The sequence below is a fragment of the Rhinolophus hipposideros genome (genome assembly GCF_964194185.1).
Source record: "Rhinolophus hipposideros genome assembly, chromosome: 22".
NCBI lineage: Eukaryota > Metazoa > Chordata > Mammalia > Chiroptera > Rhinolophidae > Rhinolophus > Rhinolophus hipposideros.
The window spans coordinates 9,066,461-9,080,953 of NC_138068.1; the positions used below are offsets into that span (position 1 = coordinate 9,066,461).

Genomic DNA, 14,493 nt, shown 5'->3' on the forward strand with positions numbered 1-14,493 from the left:
CCCTAATTGTTTTCACTTTCCTCAGGAAATCTGAAGACAAAGCATAATCAATGAACGGGGGATCTTATCCAGAGTTTAGACTTCTGTAAAAGATGCCTTTTTATAATTCTTTCTTATTCACCCCGTCGTAAAAACAACTGCTTCCCCCCTGCAATACTTTGGCTATTTAATGGCTATGTTTTAGTGATTCTGTTGAGAGGTTGGTGAACTATTGTTTTTCTACTCCACGTATCTACTTGTGCTGTGTATATTCTATGGTTTCCACTCAGTGACACGTAAATGACTCCAATATGAAAGTAGGAGGGAAAAACCCCACACTTAAACGTCCCCCCACCATTAAAAGGACAATAGTCAAAGCTACTTTTATTCTATTTTGTCATTCATTGGAAAACTCTCCCCTTTTCAAATCTTTAATGACTAGAAATTGGCAATTGTTTTTTTTAAAAATCGAATCCAGGCTTACTTCTATACATCATCTTCACAGCTAAAATTAGAAGAAGGAAAAACGGGAAGACATTTTCACAACTTGGATGGTTTGCAGATATCTAATCCTAACTGCTTCTATATGGCAAGGAAAGAGTTTAGTAAATGTGTGAGTGGGAAACAGGCAACAATCAGTAAATTATCCAGAATTTTCAAGGTGGTAATTCTGTTTTTAAATGGAAGGAATCATAAAGTTGCAGAATTTATACTCATACCCAAAATGTTAAAATGCCTAAAAATTAAAGCCTATCACTTCACTTAGCCATTTAAAAGCAGATTATCAGTAAAGTTAAATTATTTTACACGGTATTTACTTGACTGGAAAGAATCACTCAAACAAGGACATCTGTGTTACCGGAACTGCTGATAAACAGACCACATAATGGGACACACCAACCAATATCATTAAAAATATCTTTTAAAAGTCACGATGAATAAATGAGACCTTTATTCTCGTAGTGTCAGCTGCAAATCAGGGGCCTGGCCACATATTTTCAATTTATTCTTAGGGAGTCAGACTTAAAGGTTCTTTAAAAATATATTTTGCACATGGAAATATAGTTCCGCTTTTTTTTTTTTTAATAACACAGTATCTGTATACATACTTGGCTAAGAAAACTAGAACTCTCCACACAGAAATGACCAGTGCACTGCAGTGAATACTGTAGGAGCTGCTGGCATGGCCCTGCGGCTGCTGCTCTAGGACTGTAAGGCTGACGAGGGCGCAGACATCCTCCTGGAGAAGAGACACTTACAGAGATGACTTCACTACACGGTGGTGTGAGGTCAACGCCACAGGGTAACCTCCACTGTGTCACCCTATTAGAAGGCTTTGGGGGCCGTTATCACAGTCAAGGTGAGAAGTCATGGTAGGAGAAATTGAAAAGAAGGGAGAGAGGAGAAATATGTATACTGAGAGGGACAATACTTATGAATTGGGGAGGGAAGGGGGATGGAAAGAGGAGGGTTAAGACTGAAGACGAAAAAAATTCAATACGCTCCTATGTTTTCAAGTTTAAGGAACTTTACACTTAATACGAACACGGAAGGAACAGGAGGGGCAAGCCCCAGATTAGGGGCCCAGAAGAACATGGGGCTCAGACCTGCCTGCCCTTGGAATCTTCACTTAGTATTTTCACAGACCATCTTTACCTACCAGCTCCTCATCGCAATCAGCCACCTCTTCCTGAGTGGTTCCCACAATACCTGGGCTGAGGGCTACTGGAGTGCTTAGCCCTAGGATGGCTGGGAAGGTCTCTCTCCAGCCCCTTTGCTGACTAGACCAGTAAGGACAAGGACGAAATCTTGCTCAGCACTTGTCACTACCTAGCACAGAGCCTGGCTCCTGGTAGCTGCTCATGTATATGGGCTCTGCCTGCCAAGGAGCTTACAATCTAGAATCGAAGAGGAAACGAATGATGGGTGAAAAGCTTCCTAGAGAAACTGGTCATCAGTTACTGATTTTAATTTCATATATACAAAAAAATAGAACGCGGTATGCCATCACGTTACATGATTCAGGAATGCTAGAACACTGAGCTGGTTTTGCCTTCAGGACTCAGCTTTGGGGGGAAAAAGTACAAAATTTAGACCAAAGATCTGGATTGTTTTATAATGGTAAAGAATCTTCCTTACCTATTGCTTGTTCTAATTTGTCACAGACAACATACCTCTACAGAATAATATAGGTGTTCAAGAAGGATTAAAGGAAAAGCATATCCTATAATACAGTATGTACTTTTGTTGCTACACAGGAATAGACTTTTAATAACCCACATTCTTTGTAACCTATATATTTTATTTTTATCATGGCTATCATGTATTTCATCTCTTGATAGAGAGGATAAGGTAGAGAACAACCTAATCATGAGCTCAGACACGTGACAAATGGTATCATTCCTAATCATCAAGCCAGTCATTAAAAACACTACTTCTTAGATGTCTCAGTGCAGGCATATTTGGTTAAGTCATTCTTTTATATCCATTCCCATAGGGACGATCCAATTCAATTTCCAAGTTAGTCACCAAAAATAGTTTGTGGAAAAAACCATACATGGGACAAAAATACAGTCACATTCAGTTGCCCAAGGTGGGAAAAAAATGGTGGCAGCTTTCAACTTCCTCAAAATAGTAGAAGGGGGCTAAGCACAAAAAGACAAAGAAGGAGGGAAAGAAGGAAAGAAGCATCTGGCTAAAGATATTATCCTGGATTTCCACGTCAAGCACCCTCTCTCGGGCATTTCCATGCCTTCACCAAACCTTCAACTCTAGGTAGTCTTCCCTTGCTTTGACCTTATCTAATGAAAATACACCAACTACTTACAGGGCTAAACATCTTTTTAAAGTTATCTTAACTCTAACATTAAAATCAAACTCCAAGAAAAAAACAAGCCTGGATTAGAGACTGCAAACTCAAGTGCGTCCAAGGGCTGGGTAGTACACAGAAGCAAGGACAGTGTGACCTGCCACGGAGCTGAGGACGGCGTGACCTGCCCCTGAAGAACATGTCTGCCCCGCAGGACCAGTGCCCCCAGCAGCTCAGGAGACCATGGCCAAGGTGGGCCCAGGTTTTCAGGTTTCTAAGAGAAGCCAGAAATCCAGATTTGTATACAATGTCTCCTGATTTATAAACGATGGGCAAAATTTAAACTCCTTTTTTCTTAAAACACTGTGGGGACCAAGCAAAATATGACCGTGGGTGGCCAATTTGTGACATCTAGGGAAGAGGTCAGAAAACTGGGCAAAGATCAAAATCTACAAACGATTCCTTCCTTTGTCCTAATAAACCGGAGAGGCTTAGCACAGTTTCTGCCTGTCTCTATCGCTGTACATCAGGGCGAGCATGTAAAGCTGGCTTCAAGACACGGGAGACCTCAGGCAGAAAGAACAACCAGGCTCTGACACCTAATTGTCCTCCTAAAATATTTCCTGCTATTAGAGACAAATTTATGGTGTATAATGAATGGTACTGCATGCAAGCACTTTCCATAGTGCCTGGAGCACATGACAGAATTCAATAAATGTTAGCTGTTACTGGGTTTTATTAGAATGAGGGTAGAACATGGATCAGACTGTGCATTTCTCTCTTGAATGGCAAATTTTAGTCCGATGACAAAATCCAATCATCCTCTTTAGACATGAGAAAAATTTCAAGGGAAACCGCATTCATCAATGTGGCATTTGGTAATTCTATAAAATAATCAGATTTATGCCTTCACAGGGCATTTTATTATTTCTTAAGGATATAATAATGGATTTTGAAAGTTTTGAGTTAATATGAAATTTTAAAGTTCTGTCCCACTTTTAGATAAGGGGGATCACAAAACATACAGGGCTACCAAATTCAACTTGAGTAGGACATGAAGCCCCCGGTTTTTCCAACAAGGCTGCCCTACTTTCCTGGCCCGTCGTGTGACCATGTAGTTGTAGAATGGCAGATTCGAGTCATGCTGTCAAGCATGACTGGAACAAGTGGAACAATCACCACTTGTTCCAGCCCTACCTATATGTAACTCTTCTGGGTTCCACACAGTCAAAGGCAGACTGAGAACCTAAACCCAGTCCTGTCTGCCATGACCTCCTAAGCCCCTGGAGGCATGTAGGTTAAAGGAGGGTGGTTAAGGGTAGTAGGGAAGCTTGGGACTAAAATTTTAAAACAAAATTGTTCTGTGTGAAACCAGTAACCATATTGCCTCCAGCCCTTAGGAGCCAAAGGCTCTGTCAACTGAAGGAACCGGATGGGGAAGGTTTCCTAGACACAGCCAATCAAAGCCTTGCTTTGATACATCTCAAGGTCGGTCAGAATCTTTTTTAAATCCTCTCACATCAACTATGCCCCTTAGCCCCTGGCTTGGAACAAGAGTCCCAAGCTTCTATGACAGAATCTATTTTCTTCGCTGTGAAAGTAGAGAGTCACTAAGCAAAGGATTCAATGGTTTTCAAATAACGTTACTATGCTTCAAACTGTCCAACTTCCAAAGTACTGAGAAGTATTTTTTGGAAATGTAGCCAAGTATAGAATATAGATTGTGTCCTACGTTCAAAAATTTGTCTTTCTAGAAAGCGTGTTTTAATGTCAAAGGATATAAAGCAAGCTGTGAGTAAGAGACTAAAATTAGCTCAAACCACAAATAACCTAACATACTTATCACTTCCTTATGATCAACCTAAAAAAAATCAAACACTAAAGACATTTACAAAACTAAAGAAGTGATGCCAATTTAATCCTTTAACTTTAGCTGTATCCTTTCTTCCTTCTAAAATGAACCTGGTATGTAAACATTACCAGAGAATATTTTATTAATTTGAAGGCAAATACAAAGGAAACCATTAGAGCAAAGTTTTGTCCTGCAAATAAAACAGTATGTGCCATGCAGTTCTTAAGTGGTTAGAATGGTAACCACCTCCTCAAACTGAAGATAGGAAAGTTGAGATGCAGGACCACACCCGTCTCCAGCTGTGTTTCACCCTGAGCGCTGAGCACACACCAGACTCCTACTTCAAACCAAAGCTTGCCTCTGTGTCCTACAGCCATTATTTCAAAAGCAACATCTTCTAACAAACAAAAGTCTGTTGGAAAACGCAAAAGCTTGTTGTCATCATGTAGTGGAACAAGTTGCAAAAGGAAGTTTAGTTGACAAATATGCAAAAAAGGTACTAGTTTGTAAAAGTTCAACTCCTTTTAGAGTGATTCTCTCTGCATGATAACGATATTTTTAAGTTTTCTGGGGGAAATTCAAGCTCACGAAGGATGGAAATAAGTGCTTAAGATGAATACAGGACCTACCAACTGCCACTGGAGACTCTTCAAATATTGTCACTCAACCCTCAAAAGCATTCATATTAGCAGGTAAGAAAATAAGGGAAAGTTATTTAAGGGAAAATAAGGGAAAGTAAAATAAGGGTAGTTATTTGTGGCGACAACAGATGAAATAAAACCTTCCTAATGACGCTAACATTCCTCGAGTTGATCAAGAAAACTGTCAGTAGACCACGAAGAATATTTAAATATACTTAGATATGGTACCAGCTGGCCCTTCAGTGTGACTCACTCACCTTGCTGTACTGGGGGTTGCTCCAGAAAACTTGGCTTTGTGCCTATAAACCCGACGTGCAACTTCCTATTCTTGCACCATTGTGCTTCACCCCACCTCCGAGGAGGACCCTACAGGCCCTGGCAATAGGCAGGTGGTGTCCAGGTAGGAGAATAATGTTCTTACCTCGTAAGACGCTCTTAAAATACAGTTCAAATGAGGGTTAAAAACAACAAAGCAAAACAATCCCAACAAACAAACACAAAACAAAATATTCTTCCCCCAAAGACCACGGGATTATTCCCTTAGAACCCCCTTTCTCTGTGCAACACAAATATTTTGCATTTATCTTTGCAGATGCAAACCAAGCCCTGAATAGTGAGGCCGCACAAAATCTAAAAGGGATAAATATAACAGTGACAAATATTTAACCAGCAGGGACCCTAAAGCTAATTTACTGTATTATGCTAAATACAGCTCGCCTATTTGTTCTCTTGAGTCAAAGTTATATTCAGAATTGATTTCACACACAGACGTTTTTAAGTAAGCCCATGTTCTTAAGAGAGCTCCAACTATGTGGAATAATGACTTGATGTTCACTTTCCTGTAAGCAATTTACAGTAGTGTATAATCCTCCAAGCTCATCAGTACTCATCAGAATCAAAACTAGCTAAGCTGTTTGCTAGAACTTAAATGGCAATTTTGAAACGAGCTTCTTCAAAAGGAAGAGAAGCACCAATACAAGATGCATGAAGAAAGAAAAAAGGGGGAGAGGGGACATTACATAACAGTGATGGAGCTAAGGAAAAGAGTTTTCCTTCTCTAATCACTAATACATTTTTAAAACACAATTTTTGGAAACCTAGTTTTGCTGTGCTCATCTTATCTGTTGCTCACCCACAAAAGCCACAAACACAGCCAAGCCTTTTCCTTCTTCATCAGTAGAAGAAAACATGTCTCACTCAGTCTTGGAGAAGAAACCTCTGTGGTAAGACAAGGATCCCAGGACACAAGACCACTTGGGCCCAAAGGTTTACTTCAACAGTGGTTAAGCCTCAAAAAGGATTTAGAATTTCCTGGCATAGTACTAGATTAGTAAGAGTAGTAGGAAATACATATATTCTCCAAAGAAAATACAGACCTCAAATGTCACTTTGCTAATAAGCCATGTTTACTTTGTGAGTCCATACTAAAGAATTTCTCAAAGCACCCATTCTAAGTGCCATGGTGTATCCATCCGTAAAGCTTTACCACCTTGGTAGGGTCACAAGCATTCAGAACTGCAAATGAGTCATGTCGTTATTTTTTTTAAAGCCTGAAAATCATCTATCAGTAATTATTTTGTCTGCAGTGTGTGACTTGTACCACCTCCCAAAGATCAACTGATTTGGGGGAGTTACACTTTTCTTTATTTCAAGGGGAAAAAAATCTTCCACGTGAAATGACCTGTTTCCAATTTTCAGAATTCAATATTTACAAACTGTCAGTAAGAGACTCATGATTATGTCAAGCTGCCTAGAAAAAGGAGAGGGCAGCAGCTAGTAAACTATGAAGCCCACTTCCACACACAGTAAAGCATTATTTCTACAACGCTGGAGACTTAGGTACTTTCTTCTCAAATGCAGCCGATATGTAAACTATCACACTAATTCAAATGAAGTTTAGACCAGATGTAGGTTTCTTTTAAAAATTACAACATAAAGGGCAGCTACTCTCCATGTACCTAGCGAGGGTTGAATCTTTCGTAAATTCTCAAGAATCAGTTCCTCTATCTTTTACAGGAAAAACCACCCAATTGCCACTTAAGAGAAAAAATAACTCATGTGTCATGGCTACTCATTTTCCCACATTACTAAATCAAATGAACCCTACTTATTAAAACTGTTTAATACCTCTTGGGAAAGAAAAAAGATTCCATTCTTTTGAGTCTTTAACTATACTCACAAAACTCCAAGGAAGTTCTGAGCCTACCTGTACCCTGACACCCACACACCTGACAAAACTGACTTCCCACTGCCCTGTTTACAAGGATGACTTCAGGAACATTAAATTCTCCTGGTGAGCACATTAAAGACTTCCATTACTGACATGAACTTGGCGATCAGTTAGTCCAAGCTAACTCTCCCAAAAAGAAAGGGACTGAAGCCCAAAAAAGGAAGGAGCCCAACTAAGCGTTGTTAGTTTTAGAGCTAAGACCAGAGAAAAAGCAAAAGATTAAACTAACCTACCTTTTTGGCCCCAGGGTGATCTGATCAAAGGCCTAAAATGTTAGCCTACGCCGTTTGAAAAAAAATCACGGACTATGTAGGGTTGTTACTTTATGGAGAATCATATTTTACATCCCACAACTGAAAAACATTTTACAAACAAACTACATGCAAAGCCCTTCTAGAGGGCATGTGAGAACAAATCAAGAGTGACGAGGACAGTAATTTGACAATTCTTAGAAAGATGTATCATCTCCAAACTTCCTATTAAATTCACCTCAGGCCAAGTATAAATTTGTTCCATGAAAGCTCCTGTGAAACAAACTGGTAGTATCAACTTCTACTGGGGAAGAATTCAAGCCTTTCTTCCAAGTACCCAAGCAGATAACACTCAACTGCCTCCTCAGGCCATGGCTCACAATGTGGGTTTTCTCCAAGAAGAGTCACTGACCGCTGCTGTGAGTACTGATGCGGGAGAATCTATGTTTCTATCATTCTTGCCCCCCAGAATGGGAGTTGGGAACCGTGTCCTATTGTCTTTATACTGTCAGGGCCTGGCGAAGTGCTGATAACCAATTCGATCCCAACATCTGTCAGGTACTTACTTTGTGCCAGGTGCACAGGACGTCAAGATGAATAAGATGGACCAGCTGACTCTGGAGGAAAGAGACCCGGATAGAAAGAAACAGCTCCCGTGAGAGCAGGGCTTCAGAAGAGACATGTATGAAATTGTATGGAAACGCACCAGTGAGATGGCCAAGATCTAGTGCCAGGAGGCACACATTTTGGGGGGAAGGCAGGCTGGGCGAAGTGGTGAGCCAAGGAATGGAAGAATGAAAGAGAAGGATGAGTCTGGAGAACACCGCACCTGCTAGTGTGGCTGGACTAGAAGGTACGTGGATGGCTGGAACCTGGCTGCCGTGCTAAGGAGTTTGGACCTTCCAGGTATTAGGAAAGCACCAGACGGAGTTATACAGGGGAGCGACACAGCCCAATTACTAGTGACAAAGCGAAGAATATATACGGTGGGGTTGGGGGAGCTGTGGAAAGACTGCTGAGGGACCATATTAACCCCTGACTGGTTTCACTCGCGTCTGCAGTGTGAAACTAGAAACGACTGTAGTACTATGTTATAGTAAAATCTGAGAACCTAGACCACTGGGATGATAGAAAGGATGCTATGGGGATCAATCAACAAAAGTGGTAGAAGGAATCAAGAACTACTCCCAAGTCCCCAGCACGCCTGAGTCCTCAAAACAGGCCTACCAGGCGACTGGTACCATAGTACACTGTCGTGGAAACAATGACCCAACTAGACTTCCCATTTTCCTGAGCATGCGCAGTCTAAAGAAACACGCCCAGCCCATTTGTGGGTATTCATTTGTTACCATGAACAAATTCCCACAGACACTGTAGGGAGGTACACAAGTGTACAAAACGCATACGGGCTCAGGCAGGCTCAAGAAAGTCCCTGCAATTAAAAGCACATCATAGAACAAAAATTGCCAAAAGCATTCTGCAATCTAGAAGATGAAACAACAGACAATACACTAAAAAAAGACAAAGGGAGAAGGGGGGAAAAGCGCTCAGTTAGTATTCCAGCAGTTGATAGACTAAAAAACCCCTACAGGAAATTTCTTATTCATTTCTATCATGAAATTCAGTACACATTCAATTACATTATTTAATACCAGACATTTTTACTGGTTTTGGGGAGCTAGTCATGCTAAAATGCAAAATGCAGTGGGGAGCCCAAAGGTAGATAATTGGCAACTGAAAATCATTTGCATTACCATTATCCCCGAGCTGACCTGTGCTTGCATACTTGCAAAAGTACCAAAGGATTCCTATAAATATGCCAGTGATGTCAAATAAGGAACTATAGTAAAAAGTTCCCTCCATGGTTTCTCCTTGTGCTCCTATTTAATATGGACCCAGACAATTACAAAGGTCTTTACACCATTTCGAAAGTGATCAGACACCTAAATTTAGTCCACTCAAACCAAGGCCAAACAAAAACATTTAGATCTAATGGGTCACTGAAGATGACTAGAACTCCCCAATCTCTCCACGTCATTTCCGTTTCTTTTTCTTTTTTTCTAAACTGAGGTGAGTCACAGTGTATAGATCTGTCTCCTCTTCACAAAATACAGTTTTTCTCTAAAGAGAATGGCATTTAAATCAACACTATTGGGAAATTTTACTATTCATCTCCTTGGAGTCTAACAACATAAGCTGTATATAGCAGTGAGGAATTTTGAACAATTGTTATAGCTTGGTTTTAACCTAGGCAGGCATTAGATCATATTTCATAATGAAAGCAGCTATAAAAACAAATGTCAGTTGGAAGAGTGGACCATTTTACAAAGCCTGCCTCTAACATGGAATAAATCTTGTCTTCAAGTCATGAGCCACAATTGAAACCTCTTGTATCTGAAATAATCAAATCATTCACACTGAAAAGTAGTGAACGGTGTCAGGGAATCAAAGAATTTAGAGATGACAGAAAAAGCAAAACACCTGACCCAAACCTTAAACGACGATGGAAGGCAGCTTATCAGTGCTTTTCATTCATTGAAGCCCTCTCTTCTCTCATTCTAGCTCCAAAAACCAATTCCTTTCCCCTATCTGTGTTCTCTCCTCTTTAGACAGGAAGACCAACTCAAATTCTAGGCTCACTAAGTATTACTTCCACTTTTCAAACACTTTCCAGACATATAATTGTTTAAAATGATAGAGAACAATTTTTAGAGCCATCAACTATGCTATCAAAGCTGACTTTTTATGGACCTAAATGTGTATTAATAGCTATGCCATTTATTAGCATTAACAATTGAAAACACAGTTACGCTCATTATCAGATTGAGCAGGCTAAGAATCTTTGCCTGACACTTGTTTTCTAAGCTATCACATTCCCCAGCATTCAAAAGCCTGCTTCACCTTTTGTTCGTTTCCAAATTGTTTCCAAGTTTTTGCATCTTTTTGTTTTAGAAAAGGATTTAGTATAGTGAGAAATAACTGCACTGCCTCGTTTGCAAAATTTTAAGCAAAAATTCTATGTATTTTTAATAAAAGACTAAGCAAGCTCAAAATGACCTTGCATAAGGCTGCCCTCATTAGACATGTTACAAATTGTTATTTGTTTTTTTTAACTTACATTTTTCCCCCCAACCATAAACACATTTCTTTGAATTCCTGAAAACTAATGGTTTTGGTAAGTTGACACAAGCTTTGGAAAATATTCAAGGTCATCTGAAGTCTACGTTTTTAAAAATGCCACAGTTGCCCAATACAGAGCCACTTTTAGATTCAAATAGGAGAAGAGCCTCTGATTTCAATTTTAGAAAAGAAAAACACCAGTATGGTATGACCCATAGTAGACAACTCTCTAAAATCAAAAGAAAGCACCTCCAGGAACATGGCAATCCATTTAGAAGCTGGGGTAATCGCAACATACCACAATCTTGACTAACTCTTGGGGTTCGAATGCGGTGGAGAAATGGAAGCACAATGAGGGGAATTAATTGAAGACCAGCATGCCCCATGCTCTGGCCTAAACCAGTAAGAAATCAAATGCAGAACTTTTTAGAACATGAATTTGTTGTTGCCAACTCAGTTTCGGTGTGAAAGATTTTCCCCAAAGCCTGCCGGAGGCCACCTCCACGTGTGATGGGGTGTGTCATAATCAACTCCAACATTTCAATTTCAGACCAAGGGCCCAGGGAACTTGGCTCCACCATACAGCATCAATTTCAGACCAACAATTTTTTCATTTAGAGCCACTTTAGACTCTATTGCATTAAATTTGATGTAGAAAATCTGTCCACACATTCTCAAAGTCACTAGTGGAATTCACTCAATTAACTCAGACTAGACAGGGAATACAAATTTTTATATATTTATCAATCATACTTATAAAGATTAAAGTGGTTATAAATATTACTCTATCAGAAACTAATATGCATTATAGTCCAAGAAAAATGAAGCCTGTCAAATAAGCTTGATGCAAATCCACATGAAACCAAGCCTGCCAAAAAAAGGCTTTTGTTAGTCAAGCATACCAAAGAACTGCTTAAAGCTTTTTTCCTTTTTAAGTGGAGCTCAAAATAGATTTTAATACTACCAGCTGATGGACCTCACAATTTGCCTTTTGAGCCTGCCTATACGCTGGAAACAGACTAAACTGCCTTCTCCCGTGACACAAGTAACAAAATCTCTATTCTGTACATCGTTTATTTAAAATACTCAGTGTGGTTTTGGTTAATCCTCACAACCCCCACAATGACTTTTAATCAGGAGCACATATTTTCTTTAGCGGATTTCGCTGCCTGTGAAAGCGGCCGGCTTCGTGCTTTTAATCTGATGTTTTGGGGATAGAACGTGAGAAAACGCTCCCTTCCCAAGTCTCCTTTAGGAACCAGCATAACCCGCAAGTAGATGAGGGCTGGGAAGACCCGATCGTCGCAGCCAGGACCAGAGGATAAGATGCACAGTGGGGAAGGATGCTATTTTAGAGAAGGTTAAAAAAAAAAAAACAAAACACGTTACGCTTCCCTGTTCCCTGCCTGAAAGAGCAATATTTTGGCCCCAGTGAAGTGGGTACCTCGGGCCTCCCGATTGGAAAGCTCTTTGGCCTGAGATGTCCGTGGCTTGCGGCTGCTGCTCCTTGAGCTCAGAGAGCAAACGTCCCTTCCTGGGCCTTCCCGGAGGGTAGCAGCCCACCTTCCCTGCAGTCACGCGCTACCCGGTCGGGCGTGTGCTCTTCACAGCACCCGTCACTGTCTGACACTGTCTGCCCGTGTGTCTGGCCGCCCTATTCGACTCGAAGCCCCACGAGGGATGATGGGGTCGAGTCTGTCTCGTTCGGCAAACACCACCCCCGGCGCCCGAGCCGCGCCTAGCACGGGATAAGCACGCCAAGCCACATCCACTAAATGAATGAACAGGAAGGGGAAAGGGGACTGTCATCCTCGGGACTCGCGTCGCACACTGAGACGAGGGGAAAGGAAGTATGAAGGAGGGGGGCAGTAACCCTTTCCCCTCGGGAGACAAAGGAAGAGCGTCTGAGGTGGTCCAGCCTAGAAAAGGAAGTAGGGGCCGTTGTAGCATCCCCAAGAGACAAAGAGTGGACAGCAGGGGGGCGGGGTCGAGGTGCGAGGGATGCGCGCCGAGAGCAGAGACCTGCGGCCTCCGGGCTGGAGAGATCACCCGGGCAGGAGGGGGCGAGGTGAGCGGGGGACCCAAGGGGACTGCGAGGTCCGGGAGAGGCGCCGGCCCACCCGTGGGACAAAGAGGGGCCCGGCCTCTGCGGCCGTTGGAGCGAGCCCTCAAGCAGCAGGGCCGCGGCGGAGGGCGGCACCCAGAGGGAGAACGGGGCCCGGGGGTCTGAGGGGAAGGTGCACGCGGCCTAAGCGAAGGGCCTGCCGCGCTCCGGGGTGCTCCCGCACCTGGTAAATGGCTGCCCAGCTCCCGGCCTTGTCGATCTGCTCGAACTCCTTTTCCATCTCCATGACGGGCCAGGGCGGCTGCTGCGCCTCCTCCTCCGCCCACTGCGCCGTCTGCCGCTCTAGGCCGCGTCGCGCTCTCAGCCGGGAGCCCCGCTGCAAGCCCCGACTCCCGCCGCTACCGCCGCCCTAGCTGCCGCTGCTTCTTCATGTCAACTCGGAGCCGGAAGTACGCACCGCGCGCCGCGGGCTCCGCCCTGCAAAGGGGAGGGCCAATCAGCAGTCGAGAATGTCGGCCAGTACTTCCGCGGGGCGGAGCCAGGGGGAGGTGCTGGGGGAAGTGGCCTAAGCCCCGCGAGACGTCTTACCACGCACGCTCCCTCCTCCCCACCGGGACTCCGAACTTGGGCGTGGCGCGCGCCCGTTGCCAGGGCGACCCCGGGAGCCACGCCCACGGCGCGTGGGTTTGCAAGGACCCCTTGGATCTGGAGTTCAGACTTCGAGGAGACCTGTAAAGTCACAGGGTGGCATTGAAGTAGTCGTGTATCTTTCCTGCAGCGCCAGGGCCCTGGCCTCAGTGCTCCAAGCTGGTGTATGAGTGGAGGCAGCATGATCCATTTCCTGCCTCCCGCCTCTGGCCACAGGTCCGCCCATTTTTCCTAAAACTTAGGATTCACCAGGCTGCTGGGGAAGGCCCCCTACTCTCTGTACTGTCCTTGTAGGGAAACGGAAGATTTCTGTTTGGGGTCTCTGATTTCAGGTGCTGCAGGAATGAATGGATTGGGGTGTCCACCTCCAAAGGATTTGGATACCAAGAATTTGTACTTTTCACCAGCAAACCCGGCAAATTGTACACTACCAATGGTCCTGGAAGGACATGAGAAAAGCTGGTCAGGTTGTCTTACTGTGGGTTCTACTTTAAACCACTCAGCTCTGGCCTGGCACACTATATGGAGTTGTGAACTGCATGAGGTCAGAGATCCCAGAGAATGGAATCATCTGTTCCCTGTTCGTATCCCAAACCTGCCCAGAGCAGCTGCTGGTATCACTGGTTGAATTAATCCCTTGACTACTTGTGGCAGGCACTGTGCTTGACATTCCAAGTACACATTCTCACCTAATCGCCACAACAACCCTATAATATAGGCACTTATTATTCCCATTGTATGGATGAGGAAACTGAGGTGCAGAGAAGCAAAATCATTTGTCCAGAGTAGCATTGCACATTGGTATGGAAGCCAGTATTCTAATCCAGTCTCCAGGGGAATGCTTGCTTTGGAGCCAGGCTGCATAGTTCCAAATTCCAGCTCTACTAAATACTAGGAG

General features: G+C 43.1%; 1 protein-coding gene across 1 annotated transcript in view; it reads right to left on the bottom strand.

The window, feature by feature from the left end:
- Nucleotides 1-13,400, bottom strand: part of PTPN1 (protein tyrosine phosphatase non-receptor type 1) — a 60,998-nt gene extending 47,598 nt beyond the window's left edge. The window contains exon 1 of the mRNA XM_081033546.1: nucleotides 13,171-13,400. Within this exon, the coding sequence (XP_080889672.1) occupies nucleotides 13,171-13,233 (63 nt within the window). The 5' untranslated portion in view covers nucleotides 13,234-13,400. The remainder of the gene's footprint in view (nucleotides 1-13,170) is intronic.
- Between the last annotated feature and the right edge of the window lie 1,093 nt (nucleotides 13,401-14,493).